The sequence below is a fragment of the Thermobia domestica genome, chromosome 14 (genome assembly GCF_964235325.1).
Source record: "Thermobia domestica chromosome 14, izTheDome1.hap1.1, whole genome shotgun sequence".
Lineage (NCBI taxonomy): Eukaryota > Metazoa > Arthropoda > Insecta > Zygentoma > Lepismatidae > Thermobia > Thermobia domestica.
Genome location: NC_137467.1, coordinates 6,435,579 through 6,458,866, shown reverse-complemented (window position 1 = coordinate 6,458,866; position 23,288 = coordinate 6,435,579). Strand labels below are relative to the sequence as shown.

The window sequence follows — 23,288 nt, the reverse complement described above, 5'->3', positions numbered from 1 at the left end:
GTACACTGAACATGTCTAGCGAAGGTGTTGTTTTAATACAGAATCTATAACTCAGCTTTTCAGTAGTCAACTTTTTGGGAATCCGAAGAACGAAGTTAAAAAAAAAAAAAAAAATGTTGGACTTACCAGCGTGTGTGTGTTCGAATTCTGGACTAATCCAAATTATCCAGAGAAATCATTATATATTTCTTTGTTGCTATTTCAGATGTATCCTTTATCCAAGTCGTATGAAACGGAGACTTCATACATCGCTATACTTTGTATGAACTATGTTCCGTATTTACTTAATCACTTTGTAACTTTCTCTAGTGTTGACAAGGCCGCAGGTGTCAATCGAATAGTTTAGTGTTTCACTCATGTCACCTTGTGACTAAGGTACGTCCTGTTGGTATATATATGGTACTGGGTTCAATTAGCGATAAAATACATTTTTAGCGTTAAACAAATGCAAAAATCTACACGAAATGAGATACCGTGATCTCTGACTTACGGATAACACCAAGCAACTAATGGTACTGAGTGTGATTGAGTTTACTAATTACTATTTGGCTAAAATCAGTGTTCCTTTATCTATAGTTCTTTTCGTGCTTTGAATTGCAAAGTTTGAAATAACCGTTTTAAATTATTGTGTATATATATCTTCCGAGTAATTCTGAGAATCATTGCTCTTTCTTTAAGCAATGTATGAGACTGTTAAATTGCTCTTTCCTTAAAATGTTGCACTAAGAAGGATGCATCCAGGAAAGTCCAAATTTGCAGAATGTCTATAGCAGGGAAGAATAAATATGTTTAGTCGATGGCTGCACAACGCCTCCGCTGTCACCACGTTGTCACACAGCGAATACAGCGAACGTTTAAGAGTATTCTGCACTTACTATTAGGTATCGGCCTGGGAACTTTGGCGCATCTACCCAGTCTCCTTCTTGGTGTTTCATTTTTAATGGCGAGTACTGAGTAGGAATAATATTGTAAGCGAATGCGTTTCCGGCTGACACCACACTTTTAATTATTGCGACATTTAAAAAAAAAATACCTGTTAATTAAAATGTACAGAGAAGTTATTTCTGGAAAATTCTATTCAGGCCTCTTGTGGTAACAACTGCACTTTAGTAGAAGATACTATTAAGGAAAAGAATGAGGTAAAATAATCTTTATATCGTACAAGCAATGGATGATAACAGCTTAATAAATGATTGTACGTAAATCTTGTTTGAGTTTGAATATAGGATTGTATAAGGCTGTGCATTTTGCATTATTATTGAGGTGCTGCAACTAACTAACTGCAAACCATATGATAAATTCTTACAGTAATATATCACATATTGATTTACTCTGTATGGAAACGAAAATAGTTTAATATATGGTTAACCTCCTTTGTGCCAGGGGCGGATCCAGAGGGGGGCGATCGGGACGATCGCCCCCCCCCACAAGAGGAAACTTTCTTATTTTATATATAAATAAACCCATCCATAACCAGTTTGGAGCTCTTAAAAGTAGCAGTATTACCGCCGACCGCCCCCCCCCAGAAGTCCGTCCTGGATCCGCCCCTGCTTTGTGCCCATAATTTTAAAATTAACGTTTGTCACTTTTCAACACTTGACTTTGCAGTAGCTTTCCAACGAATTATCAGGAAGCCCAAACTTATAGGACACCCTGCAGGTAAATACATTTCTTTGGACAGTTTCACTGCTCCAAACTAAGATTTGAAAAGTGTAGTATTGTTAATTTTATTATTATTGGCACAAAGGAGATCAACCATATTTTAAGCTATTTTTGTTTTCATACAGAGTAAAACAATATTTGACAACATTACAGTAAGAATGTATCATGCACTTTGCAGTATGTTGCAGCACTTTAATAATGGTGCACTATACGTACACTCTAGATCCTGCATATGTCCGATCCATACATTACAAGAAGGCAATACGTATTCGATACAGGTAAAATCTGTATATTTCATATGGACAACCTATTAGCTATATACATCCAATCTATACATTACATATGGCCAACCTGTACGCGACATACGTATAATCTATATGCTGCATGCAGACAGTCTGTAAGCTACATATATGCACTCTGTATGGTGCATACGGATATTCTGTATGCTGTATCTGGACAAGCTGTGTGCGACATAAGGAAAATTTGTATAATACATACGTACAATACGTATACTGTATCTAGTCGTACGTATGGGGCACAAGTACAATATAGATGCTGTCTCGGGGTTGAACGCAAGAAACATACGTACAGAACGTATATTGCATACTTCTTGAAATCATGCTCCGTCCTGATAGTCAGTGTATGTCGTCATTATTAACCCACATGCTACATACGACCCTGACGTCACAAAGCTAGATATCACCTCCGTATATACTTGTTACTGCAGATGACGTCACACGAATGACGTCATTGCACTTATGCAGACAGTACGTATAATACATACTTTTTCAGCTATACGTTTGCTGCAGGATGTTATATACGGTTGTACGTTAAGTCCAGAAACTACAGGAATTACGAATGTAACCTACGTTTTTAAGTATGCCACCTACAATTTTTTTTCTCAGTGCGGCGAAATTAAAATACCGCTAATTTTACAGTAATTATGTGATATCTTCAAATAGATAAAATATAATCGAAATGTGGAACAAGAGCTCACTAGACAATATCATTTTACATGAGATACCGTTATCACGACTCATTTATGTCTTTTCGATTTCGAGCCATTTTGAAAATCGGCATTAATTTTCGCGTTTCTAAACGGCTGAAAACGGAAAGCGACTAGGTGACTTGTGATAACGTTACCTCACGCAAAATAATATTGTCTAGGGCGCTCTTGTTCCACATTTCAATTATCTTTGATCTATTTGAAGATATCACATAATTACTGTAAAATTAGCGGTATTTTAATTTCGCCGGAATGAGACCTCTTAAGGAAAAAAACTTACCTTAATGTTATTCCCAAATGGTGCGATCAAGCGAAGTGGTCCCTTTGAGCGGGATAACTTAGCGATGGGAGCAAGCAGTTGAGCACTTTTAATTTTTTCATTGTATTCTGGTTTCTCAGACAGCATCACCATAAACATGGTGGTTCCCATGGAGTGTCCTATGTAGTGGAGGTTCTCCTGTCCCGTATGAGCCAACACATAGTCGATTTCTGCTGGGATATCATGTAAACCCATTTCATTCCATCTGGAAGAAAGAATATACGTATATACAGAGTGTTTCAAATCAACACCGACAACGTTTGTGAGGTGATTCCTGACACCAACATAAGACAAAAAGTATAGACAAACCTGAGTGCATAAATGCTTCCTTTCGGAGTTACAGTCTCCGTTTCAAGAACAACTTTCATCCTCATTCTTAACCCTTTAGTGAAACCAAAAGTTGTAGAAATAAGCCACTTTTTTCTTTTTTTTGACGTTGATCACTATATAGCAAAAACAGTAATAGATAGCGAAAACCTGTTTTTGTAATCGATTAAACGTTTCAAGGACAACTTTCATCTTCATCTTTAACACTCTGGTATAACCGGAAGTAGATATTACTCACTTCTGGTTATAATGTTAATCACTATAAATTAAATACGGTAATAGATAGCGAGAAGCGATTTTCTTTAATTAATTAAGCGTCCCAAGAATATATTCCATCTCAACACAAATCTTTCTACTCAAACCGGAATTGAAAGAACCATACTACAACTTCTAAATTCCATATTAAATATTACGCAATCCGCTTTATGGTCTTTGGGTTTATTATAATAATACATTCATATCTGGGGATCCCGAAAGTTAGAAACATGAAACTTGATGTTTGAAGTGAAATTCGGTATGCTTGCAGCTGTATGAGATGTGAATGCGTAGGCCGAGAAAACAGGGCGGTTTCTGGGTGAAGTCCCCAGATAACCGAAAGCTAAGAAAGTTATTAAATACATATTTTATCATATTCTGATTATACATACAGTAGTAGAAGTTTCCATTCTCCTCACGGGAAGATAAGGTGTAATGAATATAAAAACGGAAATTTAAATTGTCACACTCGGCACTTTATGTATGAATAAAAGGAAATTTCAATATAATAAATATGTCCTTCTTTCTGCTCTTGAAACACGTGTTCCCTTATTTTAAAGAAGAGTTCATATGCTGAGTGTCATCTCTAATTTCATGAATGCGTGAAACACGCACTTTATATATATATATAATCTTTAAAAATCTGTTTATTTCCTTTGAAATACATGCTCCAAAAAATTCTTTATCTCTTGCCTCCGTGATAAAAGGAATAGGCCTTAGGCCGAAAGCGCACAAACAATGGCCTATTTGCGATTATGACATAAATAACAAATCTCGAGTACACAAAAATATGATGCGATGATACTTCATTGTATCAAACAGTTTTTGGCAATAGTGATTTTTTTTTCAAAATCACCATCCTCCACCCTCTACACATAAAACATTTTGTTTCAAACGATGAAAAATTTAATATGAAAAATTCAAACGATAAAAAATAAAAATTTCCTTCAATACAGCTAATTTGAATTATACTGTACATAACCTAAGAAATGAATGTGATTTATTGAAGAATTCGTACATACGATGTAAAAGGACAGTCTGTTTTAAATAAATATCGTCTGTAATTAATTATTCTCTTTTTCTTAAGTCTTTTAATCAATGAAAGAAATCCAGTTGGTACCTTGAATTGCTCAGATACAATGTTTTACCTTCGTAATATGGAACATATGATACTGAGAATGTGATAACTGCTAGGGTTGAGTCCTACATTGCAAGCGCATGCACATACTTTAGGAATATTCAGATCTTCTTTGACATAAGTGATTCATGAAAAACATTCACTCTTATTAACAAAAAATCATAGTAAAATTTTTATCTAACTTGTGGCAACCCTGCGTATATTTTATCATATATGAAAACCTCAACCCTTCGTTTTGGCCATTAGTCAAGATTTTCGTGCCTGTCATGGATTTCCAGTTCATGATCAATAAATAGCAAGATAAGATACTTGAGCAAATGTCCAACATTTTAACGGTTGGGCAAAACATACTTGAGCATCTGACCCGATTCCATGCAAGGAAGTTATCAAGGAGAAAGCCTCTCTGAATAAAAAGAACATGTAGAAAACTTCACGCCGATTTAGATCTCTTGCTAGGACAAGCTTTTCATGTAGGAACAAGTTTGAAGAGAACTATTTAGGAGATAAAAAGTTCTTCCTTTGTTTCCTCCTTATACCCAACTTGTAGAATTAGGCGCTGACTACATTCAAGGTTTCTGTTTCTCCTAGCAACAGCTTAATTATCGATTATTATGGAGTAGGAAGCATGGGAAATATTCTTGTACAGACTTTGGTTTTCGGGATATGTGCCATCCAGCTTGAAATTTGGATTTAGTCAATTTTTTGAAGCAAAAATCGCAAATGTTATTTACAAGAAGAATTATGCAGGAAAGCATGGAACAAACCTCTTAAATGTTAAGTAACTGGAGTGTAAATTTAACTCTTTCGGACCTGGTGCTAACACTTGTGTACATCATATTTTAAGATTGATATAAGTACTCTGGAGGATTCAAAATGGCTGAGTTTTTATGTCAGAATTCTTTGAACTTTTCTAAATCACTTTCCACTATTTCTGTGGTGTTTTAATCTGTTGTCAGGAAGCAATGCACATTTCTTGTAGACTACTTGCAGGGGCTATCACAATGGACAAAGTTCAGCCACGTAGGCTGTTTTATTCTTAGCGAAACAAGCTATTTGCAATAAATTCTCCTTTTGTTTTAGTGATGTATTTTGAGTTTCTAAACTACGTAGATCACTATAAACCTTTATATTAATGCCATTCTGTATTTTACATATGTATTTCAATCCTAGTGCACCCAAAAGGTTTCGTCCATAATTCTCTAAAATATGACACCCGCAAACCAGCATTTGTTAAGTGAAAAAAAATAATAACACAAAATAAAAATAAAATCGGAGAGTAAACAAAAAATCACGTCTGAAAGGAGTAACGTGTAACACAGACTCTCTAAAATCAATGAAGAAATAATTTTTACCGCTCTCGAGAACCTCATTATTAGTAAAATAATGTATCGCTCTAAAGATTAATCCTGACTTGAGATTCTAGATATTATGACCATGGTAAACAAGATATTCTGTTTGATATTTTACTCTTAATTGCTAACAGAACTTTACATACTACAAATACATTATTTTTTTAACCATATTATATTTGATTGTACTTGTACTTACGAGAAATCCCAATATTTATCACTGGTTAACGATACGTTGACATGTTCCTTAGAATAGGTGTTTCCTCTTGCATTTCCCATCCATACATCGTAACCTAAGTCTGACAGTATGTATCCTGTAAAAAGATAGAAACTTTATTCATACAACAATACGCAATGCTTTGGGATTTTAACAGTGGAATATAATTGATAGTGTGTGGGATACACGAAAGAAGTAAAGGCTCGGAGATAACGTTGCGTGTAATACACAGGTGCGACCTAGCAGACCACTATTACGCAAGCAGGGAGCAGCTAACATATACCTCTTGTTCACTGCTTGAATAAGCTGTACAAAGATATGGCAACACCACAGACCTTTCATTTGCTAACAGCGTTTAAAGAGAACTCGGAGCCCCGCCTTTAAATTTCGTAAACGCTATCCCTTAGTATAGTTTAGATCAGTAATGTCATTTCAGGTTTTCCTGGGAGGGATATACTGCACCGATATTTTATATATACACAACTCAGGGATTCAATTGGCCCTCTGCTCCTTCCTAAATGACAATCCTTATCCAGATTTGATTTAATTTTGAGTTTAGCATCCCTTTTCCGCAGCGAGGCTATATGTGACATGGATTACGTGAGATCCGAATAACATGAGTTCCCTTCGGGAATCGAATCCGGCTCTCCCACGCCAAAAGCGCGTATGCTAACCGCTTAGTTATGAGGGAGGGAGCTTACACTCGTGGTTTAGATGCAGCATTAGCATACAATACATCGTTTGTCCTAAAAGTAAATAGACTGAGTCTGACGAGTCACGCAAGAGCGGTGGGTGGAAAAATGTAATAGGGTATCTCAGCAACACATGACAACCAACCACAGTCGGCTCCAAGCAGTGGGAGTAAGTGCATCGTGAATCTAGTAAACCACTGTGGGAGTGACGAGAGAAATGCAGCATTATGCCATCAAATTTTGTGTACGTCTCGGATAGTCCAGGATGGAGACTTTCGACATGTTCATAAAACTAACTAACTAACTCTATGGCCTATGGAACCCGGAGGTTCAGTGCCGCGTTCACAAAAGCTCTCCACTGACTTCTATCCTTAGCTAATTGCATCCAGTTTCTACTTTGTATTCCTATCTCTGCGAGATCCATCTTAATATTGTCCTCCCATCTGCGCCTAGGTCTTCCTAATGGTCGTCTTCCTATGGGTCTACCAGTCAAGACTTTGAAAGCGTTTCTACTTTCTTCCATTCTAGCTACATGACCTGCCCACCTAAGCCTTCTAGACTTGACGACCCTAACAATGTTGGGTAAACCGTATAAACTATGTAGTTCCTCGTTATGAAGCTTCCGCCATTCCCCATTCTCGTTCCTCTTGGGTCCGAATATTCTTCTCAGGATCCTGTTCTCAAATACTTTCAGTCTATGTTCTTCCCTCAGAGTAAGCGACATGTTCATATATGCAGTAAATTAGATTTACCAATATTGTAAGGGTCTACATCTTCTAATGTATCCTACCACACCACAAACACATGTGACAGCTATAAACACGTGTTATTGTTTACCAACGCAGTTACAACCAGACAATAGTAGGAGGATACAGGAAGATATGAAGTCGGTTCGGAGGAAACTGAAGATGGACGAACCTCCCAGAGGACATCTATAAGAGAGAGCTGCAAGAAGATTGAGGTTCTTAACTGATTATTAACCTAAGAACACATTCTCCTGAGGTCGCTGTGGACAAGGGAGAATCCTAATCATACCTTATTTCTGGAGGCTGTCGTAGACAAAAGAGATATCCTAATTACAACCTACCTTCCGAGGCTGAGTGAGCAAATGATGTTCCTTATAAATCATCTCACGAGGTCGCTGTGAACAGAGGAGATTCTTTTAACAACACCCCGGAGGCTGTAATGAGCAAAGGAGTTTCCGTACAAACCTAACTTATTAAACCTTAAAATTCCGAAGCCACTACTGTCTGCTAAGGATATACTAAATTTGGAAACACTTTTATTTTGTATTACAAACAAACTTTATAAGTTGTTTATAGAAACTTATTTTATAATAAATTGGTGAAGGACTTACCCCGGACCGTTTTATTTGACTCTAACGAAAAACATTAATCGAGTCACTTTCAGGACCAACACTGTAGGAGATTCTATATTTAAAAAAAAAATAATAATGCGAATAACAAGACTTTTACTTACCAAGACCTTTTCCAGGTCCAAGTATAATCCAGTCAGTGGAACTACATAAGAGGCAATGTTGGAGGAAAATGACAGGTTTCCCCTCTGCAGGAGGGGACTTGGGACCTCCTTCGATTCTATGCATTGTCAGAATGTATCCATCGTCTGTTTGGACCTTGTGAGTACTTGAAATGTAGCCATACTTGTCCAGCAGTTCAGTCTAGAAGAAAGTGAATATCAAGTTACATATAATAGATATCTAATAGGCACTTTTATAGCATCTTCAGGATATCGGATTTTTTAAGGCGTGGGTTACGTATAACAACGCATTTCTTTTATTGGTCGCGTATGGTTAGAGGTGTGTATAGTCGATGATGTTCGCAGATATCCTCATCAATAAGACAAGAAAAGTGAAGCTGTGTGTATATATGTGAGTGTATGTGTGTTTGTATCTCATTCCACAGAGATGTTGGGAAGCGGTTGCTGATGGGATATTTTATATCTAACCAGACTTCAAATAACTTCGTACCTACAATCAGTGTTGCCAGATTGGATTACAGGTAGCGGACTGGGCTATTTCTTAAGTGCTCCCGCTATCAAAATTTCAAATTGGTCGACACACTATCTTTTGGACTACTTTTAATTATCTGCAGGCTATAACGCTTCAACAATTCGTTACTTTTTTTATTTTCATGAATTTATTTTATATTACGATAAAAGTTTTGATTGTTGAGTATTCTATTCAGAATGAACAATGGTTTTACTAAAAATAAGATGCTCAATACCAATTCAATTCTTGCTTTAGTACGTTTTAATCTCAAGCGAAATGTAGTCTGTCGTCGAAAACGAGAAGCAAATTGTATTGTTTGTCATCTCGTTTCAAACTTAAAAAAGTTCTGTTCATGTAGTGGGCAATGATACATACTATTCAAAATTATCTTATTGTCCCTTGTCATTTAGTTACAAATAGTATTTGGGTCACTGTTGAGATTATATGTCAGTGTTACAAGGACTGTGTGTCACTGTCAGTACTTGTGTGTCACTGTTGGAACTATTTGTGTCACTGTTAGGACTATGTGTCTGTTAGAAGTATTTGTGTCACTGTTGGGACTATTTGTGTCACTTTTAGGACTATTTATGTCGCGGTTAGAACTAATTGTGTCACTGTTAGGACTATTTGTGTCACTGTTAAGACTACTTACGTCACTGTTAGAAATATTTGTGTAACTTTTAGGAGTATTTGTTTAACTGTTAGGACTATTTGTGCCACTGTTAGAAGTACTCGTGACTGTGCCAGATGAAAGGAAGCTACAGAATAGACACAATCTACTAATTAATTGTGTATAATTTTCAAGTAGAGCACATAAATATATATATATATATATATATATATATATATATATATATATATATATATATATATATATATATATATAATAATGTATTCTAGAATAAACAGAAACTATCAACTTTATCAAACTGACAATGTACGACATGCTTTCAAACGTCATAAAAACTAGTTTTCCTTGTTTTTTCTCAAAAACTACGCATGAGAATTTACCTTGACGTATACCATTTGGTTCAGCTCAATCAGATCTATAGATTGATATATTTCTTAAACTGTGAAAATGTGACAGTTAAACAAACAATAAAGTTTAAAAATAGATCCTAATTTTGGGCTATACTTTATGCACCATATAATACACTTGCATCTTGCTAATGTCATAATACTACTACTACTACTACTACTACTACTACTACTACTACTAATAATAATAATAATAATAATAATAATAATAACTTCATTAGTGTCCACTTGAGAATCAGTTTCATCTTAATAAGTAGTATGGTTATCGCACAATCTCAATTTTAGATTTGGAAGGTCTTCCTCGATTATTTTTGATAATTACGCACGATGCATTATACGGTAGTTTCTCACATTATTTTGTGCAAGTCAACGAAATCTGTTAATAGAGATGTGTCTCATCTTTTCTTTTACATGTTTCCCCGTTCAATATTAATAATATTGTTGAATTTACATGGTTTCCCAGTTAAATATTAATAATATTGTTGAATTTACATTGTTTCCTTGTTAAATATTAATAATATTGTTGAATTTACATTGTTTCCCTGTTAAATATTAATAATATTGTTAAATTTACATTGTTTCTTTGTTAAATATGAATAATATTGTTGAATTTACATTGTTTCCCAGTTGAATATTAATAATATTGTTGAATTTACGTTGTTTCCTTGTTAAATATTTATAACGTTGTTGAATTTACACTGTATCCTTATTAAATATTAATAATATTGTTGAATTTTCTTTGTTTCCTTGTTAAATATTAATAATATTGTTGAATTTACATTGTTTCCTTGTTAAATATTAATAATATTGTTAAATTTACATTGTTTCCCAGTTAAATATTAATAATATTGTTAAATTTACATTGTTTCCTTGTTAAATATTAATAATATTGTTGAATTTACATTGTTTCCCAGTTAAATATTAATAATATTGTTGAATTTACTTTGTTTCCTTGTTATATATTAATAATATTGTTGAATTTACAACAAATAACGAAAACTGATAGAAAGTATATTGTAAACCAGGGATAAGGAACCTTTTTTGTTTGAAAGGTCATGCTGGCAGTGAGTATTCCCTAAGAAGGCTGCGTTTGATAACTTTTTACCTAATTTTTGCAGCTATTTTACAATTATTGCTTACAGAGCAGGCCCGTATCCAAGGGGGTCTAGAGGGGGCCGGGCCGTCCTAAATTTTTGCTGACCCCTCTAAAATTTTCACGGTAGGCTTGCAAATGAACTATAATATGGTGATGAACTATAATATTGTTGGATCGGGCCCCCCTAACTTCTGCCGCCCCCCCCCCCTAAATTTTTGGGCTGGCTACCGGCCTGTTACAGAGCTATATTATTTAAAAAAATATAACTCTTCAATATATTATAAGGGTAAAGTAAGAAAATTTATCATTCATTTACCTTTTCAGAATTATATTTCTCATATATTTCATATTCTTTATATAATTTAGCACTTTTTACAACAGATCCACAAGGTCATACTTTATGACTCTGAAGGCCACACGTTTCCCCATTCCTGCTGTAGACAATTAACTTTTATCATTGCAGGCAGACAATAAAAGAAACCTTTTTGTATAAAGAAAATAACATAAATTTCCCCAGAATTTTCTTTTCTTTTTCTTTTCCTTTTTTTTTTTTTCATACTCACCGTTGTAAGAAGAGAATCAGGGTTTGCCTTCATGTATGGAATATTAGCACCGTTGCATGTAATCAACAACAAGCTTCCAATTAGTACACCTAGAATGTTGGCCATGTTGTATTTCGCGTCCTCCTAAATTATCAACACAGTGCTGTTAAAAAGAAGATAATATATTAGTGAATTTAATATTTTGTAGGTAATTTCCCCTGATAGCAGCATTGCCCATTGGATTTAGAGATACCTTGTCTCGAAAATGTATAGCTAGAGAATGGTTTCTCGTCTCAAAAAGTATATTTATTTGTATTGAAAAAAACAATACATCTCATCTCTCATTTCTACATCTCATCTCTCGAGCAACGCTACGTGCTGGAAATAGAAGAAGGACAAATTAAAACAAAACATCTAAACTTCCAAACTATGCTATGCATGAACATCAGAAGTCTTACAGAAGGGCTTTCTCCGTCCGTCAGTCTATCGACATGTATCAAAGCCAAAATAATAAGAGATATCGAGATGCGATTTTCAGTAATCAATTCATTGTTTTAAGAATAGGTTCCATCTTCTTCCTGAACCGTCTATTCAAATTGAAAGTGGTTCAAATTAACTATTTCCGGTTTCAACACTTATCGCCGTAGAACAAAAATGGCCATAGGTAGCGGAAAGTGTTTTTTTCTGCAATCGATTTAGAGTCTCAAGAGATCATATCGTCACTATTTAAACCATTCTACCAAAACCGGAAGTAGTTGAAATTTACTACTACTTCCAGTTTCAATACTGATTTTCATAGAGCAAAGGCGGTAAGAGATGTCGAGGTCGAGATGGGGTTTATTTTTATCTTCTCCATTAACTCTGTGTTCAAACCGGAAGTGGTTCAAATTAACAAGTTCAGGTTTCATTACTTATCGCCATAGAACAAAAATCGTAATAGATAGCGACAAGTGGTTTTCTGAAATCGATTTAGAATCTGAAGAGTACATACCATCACAATCCGCAATACAGTACCAAAACCGGAAGTGGTTGAAATTTACTACTATTTACAGTTTCAATACTGATTTCGTAGAACAAAAAGGGTGATAGATATCGAGGTGCAGATTTTTTGCATTCGATTCAGGTTCGCAAGAGTAGGTCCTAACGCCTTCCTTAACCATTTATTGAATCCGAAAATGTTTCAAAAATTATTGATTTCCGGTTTCAACCGTTATCACCATAGAAGATAAAGAGAAAGGCATGGGAAGTAATAGCTTCGTGATATGCATTCTGTGTTCGAGGAACAGGTTCTATCTTTGATGCTATTAATCTATTGCAACCTTTAGTTATAGGTGTACTATTGAAAGTTTGAGTATTGCATTCGCATAGTTTGGAATTCTGTCATAGTTTCACACTGTGAAATGGAACTCTTTTGTTTTTGAATAGTTCATCAGGAAGGAGATTACTCTAATCCCCAGAGTTCTTAAATAGAAACGGAAACTTTATAAACGCTTTAACTCGGTGTGCTTTGGGAAGAGAACTAATACGATATTTCTACATATCAGCTCTGTTCACAAAGCTATATCAAGTTTAAAATGTCTGTTTTTAGCACAAATGTGCACATGAAACTGACGCATACTTTATGATGGAATCTGTTCGTAGTAAAGGTTGAAGCCAGGTGTATTGAAACTGAAGTTCTAGAATTTGTCGTTTCTAGTTTTAATGCTACGTCTTTATAGAACAATAAAAGTAAGGCATAGCGAGAAATTGTTTTCTACAGATTCCATATCCCAAAAGTAGATTCTGTTTTTCCCTTATTCTTCTATTCAAGCTCAAACTGATAAATTTCTCACTTTTAGTTGGAATATTGGACCTAGTGTCGTTAAGTTATGACTAGCGGCCAAGGGAAAATTACCCCACTTAAGCTTCCATCGTTCAAGGGAACCCACTTCGAGATTAAACTTTCATTTCAGTAAAACGTCTTCTGTTATAGCACCCAGAAATAACATATAACTCTTAAGGCCTTTGTGACAAATATTGTCTCCTCATTTTAACTAGCGAAGAATGGAATAGGTCCACCGTACCACTTTCAGAAGAACTGAAAATAATTTAAAGTACTGTTTCTGCCCCATCATCTCAACAAACAGTGGCGGATCTAGCCTGGGGCCGGGGGGTCCTAGGATCCTCACTTTTCTGATGGACAAAAATAATTGAAGCCATTCTTTATACATTTTAGAAAGCTTATAGTAAACTCGTGATATACTTATTATAGTCTGTGTTCTGGCTGGTCTCCCCGCTTTTTTACCTTCTAGATTCGCCATTGTCAACAAAATATATTTCCCTAAAACGAATCATAAAGGTAATCTGGATTCTTCTTCAATAAATCGCCAAAGAGGCTTACTAGAAGTATAATAAAAAGTGTTTATCAAGGTTTCAAAGTCTAGGGCAGTGGCGTCATTTGGACCTTGAGAGGAATCTACTAACCCTCCCTTGAGTTTCAGTTACGTATACCTTATAATCAATAATATAAATAATATGTTAATAAAAAATGAAAGTCAACTTATATTGCAGAGTCTTTGATAAACAGCAAAACCTAAAATGACGCTATTGTTCTAAGAGGGGAGATTCATTGATTGAGTTGAGTTGATTTTAGTTTAGCAGCGAGGCTATATGAGACGTGGACCTACTGATTAACGTGAAATATGAACCACATGAGCTCCCGCCGGGAATCGAACACGGTGCTCCCACGGGTTCGGTTCCCGGCGGGAGCTCATGTGGTTCGGATTCCACAGGGAGGCTTAGCTTAATTTTATATTTGTATAAGGAGTCCAAATTCTATTAATTCTTGTCCCTGAAGCAAAAGTTCCAAGTTACGGCGCAGATTGGACCTCAGTAGTTTTGGATCTACTGTAGTTTAACACTGAGAAATGAAAATCACCCATTATTATCTTAATTAGTATTTGTATTACTTATTTTCATGTTGTAAGATCCGCTTAAATTTAAACTGATATCCTGCTATGGACATTTTATTGATCATCAAGGCTTGCGGAAGCTTGTTGAAAACCATAATTTTGAGTCGTAATTTGTGTGAATTTTGAAATTTGAGGCATGTGTGTGTGTTTGTGTGTGTGTGAATTCGTTAACAAATGGTATACATTAACAAGACTTGACATTCAAGCACACTACTATCACAATTAATTATTTCCTATTACAATGTTCCTAGATTCATATATATCTTGTTTGTTTGCTTTGGTTCAAATTCCCGAGAATAGGTTCCTCGTTTTCAACACTGATCAGCATCGACGGAAGGTCAATGGATAGGTAGAAACGGTTAATTCGAGTTCGTTAGTACCAGCCTTCGAGTGTACATCTTGTTCCGTGGTGCTGTGTGGAGGAAGGATATATATATATATATATATATATATATATATATATATATATATATATATATATATATATATATATATATATATATATATATATATTGTCAAATAACGTAAGAAATATCATTCAGGATTTCGTTTGTAGAATACTACGGTCCTCATTCCGTACCAGCCTTCGCAAAACTATGCGGAGCTTAATGCAATGCAAAGTGACGCAAAACATGCAAAAATCAATTATAACTGCTATGCATATTATAAATAAAACGCTAATTTTGTGTTGCGTTGACGTAAACCGTTACGGAATAAGTCCCTATGCTGCTACAATTAAAACGAATTCTCAGTTTTCTTTTAAAGACTTCTTAAGTATGCTAATTTAACCAAGCACTATAGAAGCCTTATACAACGCCTATATCTGTCTGTCACTGTTCACAGGTGTCACAGTGAAAGCAGCAAGAGCTAGCGAGATTAAGTGAGCAAAAATAGGTTCCATTCCAGTTCTTCCGTACTAAAAGCGGAAGTGGCTGAAGCCTACCACTTCCGGTTTGAATATTGACCTTCATAGAGCAAGAACGTTCAGAGATGGCAAGATTGTTTGTTTGCTTTGGTTCAAATTCCCGAGAATAGGTTCCTCGTTTTCAACACTGATCAGCATCGACGGAAGGTCAATGGATAGGTAGAAACGGTTAATTCGAGTTCGTTAGTACCAGCCTTCGAGTGTACATCTTGTTCCGTGGTGCTGTGTGGAGGAAGGATGTCCAATGGGACATTCTTTACATATAAACTATACTTACATCTTTCTTCTTTCTACATTTATTAGTTCATAACAGTGGCGGCCGGTGGTTTGTGGTTTCGGGTGTTGCAGTACGAACGATCGGAGACAGAAGATATAAAATGGACTCATTGACTAATCAGCATAAATTTAGATGTAAATGCTATGAGACATGTTAAATTAATAAAATTCTGTTTTTTAAAAATAAAAAATGCAGAATTTAATCCGATTAATCACCTTAATTAATTAGTAAGTTCATTCTTCTCTCTTAGATTGGAACAAATCTGCCTAATACATGCTAGTTGAACTCTAGTATTCTTATTGTCAGGTCTTTTTCGATGGAAAGCATAACCAATGGTGATAACCTTTCTTGGGACATTCAATTTCTTGAAAGTGTCAATTCTTTTTGATATGAAAAAGAACTTCTCTTCTTTTACTGACGCCATAGGTACAGTTAATATTAAGTGCAGAAGCTTTGTAGATTCACTAAATATTTTTTCTAGATTTTTGTGAATAATTCATTCTAGCAAACTCAGTCCCTGACAGTGATCCGAATTCCTCTTCAGTGTAGGCTGAAGAGAGTTCGTAGCAGAGATTAATGTTATTAAAAAAAATGTACATTGAACACGCTTTATTCACAATTTATCTAGGAAAATTTCAAATAAATTCTGGAAATGTACCTAGTGCATACTAGGGGTGTTCGATAAGGCTGAGGACCTATCGAACTTCGAGAGTGAAAATTTATCGAGTTGTCATCGGTTACTCGAAACCTTTCGAGTATTTGAAATTATCGAAATTTCCGGTATTATCAAAATTTCGAGTATTATCGAAGTTTCGGGTATTATCGAAATTTCGAGTATTATCGAAGTTTCGGGTATTATCAACATTTCGAGTATTATCGAAGCTTCGGGTATTATCGACATTTCGAGTATTATCGAAGTTTCGGGTGTTATCAACATTTCGAGTATTATCGAAGTTTCGGGTATTATCGACATTTCGAGTATTATCGAAGTTTCGGGTATTATCAAAAGTAGTGATAAACAGTTCGGTTCCTTCACCTCTCCAATGATTTCTTCTTGCAGCAAAACTAGTCAAACAACTTTTTTCCATCTGACAAGTTATTGCAAAATAGTATTTGTCGAAATCATATGTAAAATTATTTTTCTGCCTGCCCCGTTACTGGCGCAATCGGCAAAGTGACTATTAGTAGACTAATGTTGTCTTGGATTCCAATTGCATTCGGGAGATGCATGCTTTCTCTTCCTCTTTTTCTCTTCTTACAGACTGCTTAAATCTTGTACAGATCTGTGAGGAAAAAACTTTTCCTTCACTACATTGCTAAGGAGAGAAGTTTTAAAATGAACATTCTGCATATATGTAATACATATTATATACAACTATGATAATCTCGAATACATCGTTTCTTTCGAACACTCCGATAATCCCGAACTTTTCTAAATATTCAAGCGACTAGACAAATGCTATCATATGGATATATTTCTGTATTTGCTGCTTTCAAACAATTCGAGATTCTCGAACAGTTCGAGTTTCTCGAAGTTGTCTAATGTTTCTTACATTTCGAGTGCCTCGAACACTTCGAGAGTCCTGAACATTTCGGGAGTCTCGATCATTTCGAGAGTCTCGAACATTTCGAGAGTCTCGAACATTTCGGGAGTCTCGAAAGTTCGATAATTCGATAACATTAAAATTCTTTATCGATGAAACGGTTTTGAAATTTTATCGAATTGTTGTCGATTACTCGATTATCGGAACAGCCCTAGTGCATACAACATTACTGCCATAAGGTGTCCTGTAAACTTAAACTTTTTTTTTTTTTTGAACACTCTCCTGAATTGCACTTTGCTTGTTTTGTCTAAGCCTTAATTGTAAGTTTTCCTCAGTTGAAAGGCAATTTTTTGTAAGTTATTTACAGAAGTCATGATATGCAATTAATTCAGAATTTGTATGTTATGTACAGAATTAAAGCACACAAAATAAAATTAAATCTAATAACTAATAACCAAAACAGCTGATACAAAAGAGATACTAGTATATGAATTGCGAATGTCACATATTCATACACAGGACTGTAAACTGGCCGGCTTTTCATTGGCCTGGCCGGAAAAATTTATGTTATTTTGATTAAAGCCGGTGACGGGTACAAACTTCTCACCAGCCCCTTTATAACCGGTTTTTTTTTTAAATTTGTATCTAGTTCGAAGTATAGATATTGAAAAGTAGCTGTCATTCTGTAAACTCAAAACTGTTACCTTTCACCATGTATCAACGATTAATATATTTTGTTCACCTGTTTAGAAAATTTTAGAGATATGACAGGGACTGTATCAGGGAAAATTTGAAATTTACTTTCAAGGAATTGTGTATATTTATTAAGAGTGGAAAAGGACTTCTTAAAGCAATTTCCTATAGTTGAAGTAGAGACTATATGTTCAAAGAGTGAATTTCATTTTCCAAATCCAAAAATTGTCACGTAAAGATTATTATACTTTTGTTCATCTGTTTCGATAATTTTAAAGGAATGGTAGTTACTGGTAAATACAATAAATTGATCAATGCCGATTGATCAATTTCAGTTTCTCATTTATAGCACAATATCTATTAAGGTTATTAGTGAATGTTCTAAGGACATACAGAATATATGTGTTAATGCACTTTCGTTCACGATAGTACATTTCCTTTCCATGGATAGGTGCGAACAGAGATACTTCACGCTGAGACCTATATCACAGAGAATTTTGAGGAAGTGTCGGTTCTTTTTATTTTACAGAGTTGGCAACCCTATTCATATATCAACACACACACACACACACACACACACACACACACACACACACACACACTTGTGAGTAAAAGAAAAAAAAGAACTATATTCCAAATCATCCGTCTTAGTTGTTACGCAATGCACGATGAACACAATATACTTCCACATGAGGCGAAACAATGTTTATCAACGTTCTGGAAAGCAGCCTTGAAACCCGCCAGATATAGGAACATGTTAGCTGGTAGGGGTCCAAAGTATTTGAGGAAGATCCAATACGTCTACGTAATAACGAACCTGTCTTTTACTGTACCCGAAAAGATAAGTAATTCTTAATTACTGTCACCTATATTTTTAGAAAAAAATGATAGAACGATTATTTCTATAAGAAAAGAAAGAGTACATGATGAGGCGTAAAATAAAATATTTAGCTTACATCAATCATTTCTCTGTTAAACAAGTATAGTTCGTTAAGAAAGTCTACAAATGCTAGTCGAGTTTCAAAATTTTGGGGAGGTCCGGACCCGGTGGACCCCCTCGTGGCTACGCCTCTGAGCATTGCTAACTAGTCCCAAATTCAATGTGGTGTTCCCCACCATACAGTTCTTTCTATCTAGAGTATAAAATATACTTATTTTATAAAAGAAATATGTATATACTAAAATACTATCCACAGAGGGGGGGGGGATTCTGCATATTGACTTATTAATATTTGATTCACAAATTACTGTAGAAGAAATTTTCATTATCTATATAAGCTAAGAATTAACTTGTAAATGCGGATCTACTTTCATTTGATTTCTGCTCTACTATATATTTTCTTTTTCATTTTGTAATTCTGCTATCACTTTTTTTAATTGTCATTATATTGATTTGCTTCAGTATTAGTACCGTAATATAAAAATATGAATGCATAAAAACAAATTCCATTTGTTAACTGCTAGTGAAATAAAATTTAGAAATCTTATTTAGCGCGAAAACCTTCTCGTTCACTCGAAACCGTGCTGTGTTGCAGAAGCACTGCAACGACCAGACCCTTTAACTTCTGAGATATGGGAAAGGAGACTTAACATTTGCTCCAATTCCCGCGCTGAAGGAATCTGGTCGTTGCATGCTCGCTGCAACACAATATAAATTAGAGACTCTGTGACGGATTATTTTTCGCTTTTTAAAACGGATTAACGAAACGGGCAGTTAGAGAAGTAAAAAAAATATGTTATTTAAAGTATATATGGGAGTATTAGAAAGTATTGTTTCTGTTCTTTACTACTATTGATAATAATATTTTTTTTCTTGAAATACTTTGGTCGTTGCGCAACGCTGCAACACTAACATTAGCCGCCACTGGTTCATAATTCCTTTCTTTCTTTAACTTTTTTCCTTTTTTCAGTCTACATTTCTCACTTTTCTCCATCTTTTTTTCGGCCCGTCCATCTGTGTACTTAGTCCTATTTCACGGTCTGAACTTCTTTCTCGATGTTGACGTTTTCTTTTCCTGACTGAACATTTACTTTTCAAGTTCTTTTACCCTTCTGACAATTCTTAGTTTGTAGATTTCCGATTACTTTTTACATTTTCTATACAGTATTTCTTATTATCACATTTTTGCATTCTACACAATTTAATTCTCTTTGTAAATTGCCGACAAGTTTTGTTCAAGACAGTGGAAAAGTTTTTTTGCGTCGCGTTTGTGGAGTTTCAAAGAAGATAAAATTCAGCGTTAATTCAGTTTTAAATTATTCAACTGTAATATTGCATGACTATGAATGAATTCAATGTAAACTTTTTATACTTCCTAAATGTAAATAGAAAAGGAAATGAAATTAAATCTTTAAGTTTTACGTCCGACGGTTATGCCGGTTAGGCTAAAGGAGACGGTGATGATGCGAGATGAGTGAAATGGTGGAATGAAGAAAGTGGGAGGAAACGGGAGAACCCCGAGAAAATCCACGGTGTGTGTCCACCACAAAGTCCACACGGCGCGAGCTGGGATCGAACCAGGGACCCCAAGCACCGGAGATGAACGCTATACCACTGAAAATGTAAATAGAAAGATGCATCTGAACTTCTGTAGGTTTCATTTACTACCGAAATTTCAGTAACATGGAAGTTTTCAGATATTTCTATTGCCTTTAGCATACTCAGAGAAATTAATTTCAAATTTTTTACCAAGCTCTTTTTTTTTTAAAAAATAATAATAATAGCGAAACAACAAGATTTCTCCGGAAAACATCATCCAAAGAAAATCACTCGCAAAACCAAATTATTCCATTATTCCTTCGTATATTTTTACATAAAAAATTGAGCATGTTATATGTTAAGGTTATTAGTGTAATATTTGTTTATAAAATAGCAACACAATAGCGTGAATTGTATTTTGTCAAGCTTAGAAAAAAGCTCACTTGCAAAGAGTAAACTTAGCCTTATGAATATTCTGATGGAAGTATAATTTAGAGGGGCTCGGGCGTAAAACATGGTAACCCACCGACCGAGTGAAATTGAGTTCTGAACTGTAATTACCTTGTCTTGGGTGAACGCGTAAGACTGTCATTTCAAATGGTTGAAAATTTCGTCAGTAGATGTTGTAGGTGACTACATAAAGCATGGGAAACCACAACGTGTTTCAAGTAAAACATGGTAAGCCACAAACAATATAGTGGAAATAGAGGACAATATGCCGGCATCCACAGAATATGGAAGTCGATTTGGTGATGTCTAGTGTTGTTGACGATAGCGATGAAGACCTTGATTATATTTCCGAAAATTCTACAAGTTGTAGCAGGAAAAACAAGGAATATCATGATCATAAAATACGGAAACGCTACCCTATGTGCAAGCAATTACACATTGATGGGAAATCAAGTTTTACGTCAAAATGGGCTTTGCTTCTGTTAAATAATTAAATTACCCTTGTTATCAGCAGCCTGATTTCCGTGTTGATATATTCTAAGTATATAGAATGTTTCTAGTGAAAGGAACATACATCGTTATTTTTTTTTATTGAGCTGCATTTCTCTTGTAGTGGGATTGTGCTTTACCATGTTTTACATGCAATGAATATGTAATGACTTACATTGCACTTTGTAGTCTTGTACATACAGTGATAGATTTCAGTCGGTGTCGCAAATTTTCCCAGTGATATGGCTACAAAATATGGCTAGCGATACAGATTTTGCATGTATAGAAAACTGTGTCAAACGTCACTATCAAAATGTATATAGCCTATACAATATTTGATTTGAGTTGATTTTGAGTTTAACGTCCCTTTCAGCAGCGAGGCTATATGAAATGGGACCTATTGATTAACATGGAATCCGAACCACATGATCTCACGAAGCCAGGTCTCTTCCCAAGCATTGGAATGAAGTGATCAAGAAACTCATTTATTGTCACTGAAATGACAACGAAATACTTCTTTCAAACATCTCACCTAAAACAAGCCATATAAAAGAAGAGCCACACGGACAGAGGTAAATGTCTCCAAAGGTTCACGTTTTGTCATTCGGAACCGTACGTACTCTTCGTTAGTTACTCGTGCAATCCCGATGTTGGGGAAAGACTAAATCTACGGAAGAAAGAAAGAAACTGTAGGATTTACAGGAACTTCTCCGCAACAAAAATACACCACACTGAGACTTATCGGTAACACAAAGTTACATGCCATAAAGGATTACCTCCAGTGTACAGTGATTTCTACAAACAGCTAAAATTATCACAAATAATTAATACTTGTTATATTGATGCCTCGAAGTGATTTTGTACCTTAACGGACTTCCTCAACTGTAAGTAGTAATGTTATTCAAGTAGTATACTTATGTGGTACACTTTTGTTCATTTCTGTAAAACCTGATAAGCCACGTTTTACACTCACATTAAAGACAAGAAGGGGTTTAAATTTTTTTCATTGCAAATAATATTAAGTTTAAATGCCATAACTTGAAAGGAGATATACTCAATGTTATTTCATGTTTGTATTATTTTATTTTTATGTTTACTTTTCAATACAGATTTTCACAAAAATTAAAATGCGATTTTCTCGAAATCTCACTTTTGTGGGTTATCAAGTTTTACGCCCGAACCCCTCTGCAGCAATATGAACAAAATCGCCTGAGTAGTTTTTGTTAAAGTAATCTCAGTGGTTCCGCCTCTCCTTCAATGTTGACAACACAACTTAAGCAATACCAAGCAATGATTCATTTAGACATTGTACGACCTTAGACAATTTATGGCCAGAGGCCTCTAGGCTCGCTACTACACCATCCTGTGATAAGCTGTCCCAGGGAAGTACTCATAAAGGGGTTCACCGGATCCAGACACCCTTCCAAATTTCCTAACTCGATTAACTTTCATAACAGTACTATACTTGTTTGACAGAGAAATGATTGATACAGGCTAAAGATATGTTTTTACGCCTTAACCTGTACTCTTTCTTTTCTTATAAAAATAATCTAGTTCTTTCATATTTTTCTAAAAAAATATATATAGGTGGCAGTAATTAACAATTACTCATCGTCTTTCCGGATGCAGAATAACACAGGTTTAATACTACATGGACGTATTGGAGCCCCAAAATACTGCTCGCCTGAGCTGTTCACTAATTAAATTGTTCCAAATATCGTTTTTTCTTTCTTTTGCGACAACTTCTAAGTTCTAAATCTTGTTTGCTTAGTCGAAAATCCGACGCTGATACCAAGAGACGATCATATGGCACTAATTCAATTAAAAACAT

At 35.1% G+C, this 23,288-nt stretch overlaps 1 protein-coding gene across 1 annotated transcript in view; it reads right to left on the bottom strand.

Moving 5' to 3' along the window:
- Positions 1-23,288, bottom strand: part of LOC145669484 (lipase 3-like) — a 54,805-nt gene that overhangs the window by 31,353 nt on the left and 164 nt on the right. The window contains exons 2-5 of the mRNA XM_081737658.1: positions 11,671-11,812; positions 8,445-8,643; positions 6,256-6,370; positions 2,949-3,192 (exon numbers count right to left, since the gene is read on the bottom strand). Of these exons, the coding sequence (XP_081593784.1) occupies positions 2,949-3,192; positions 6,256-6,370; positions 8,445-8,643; positions 11,671-11,775 (663 nt within the window). The 5' untranslated portion in view covers positions 11,776-11,812. The remainder of the gene's footprint in view (positions 1-2,948; positions 3,193-6,255; positions 6,371-8,444; positions 8,644-11,670; positions 11,813-23,288) is intronic.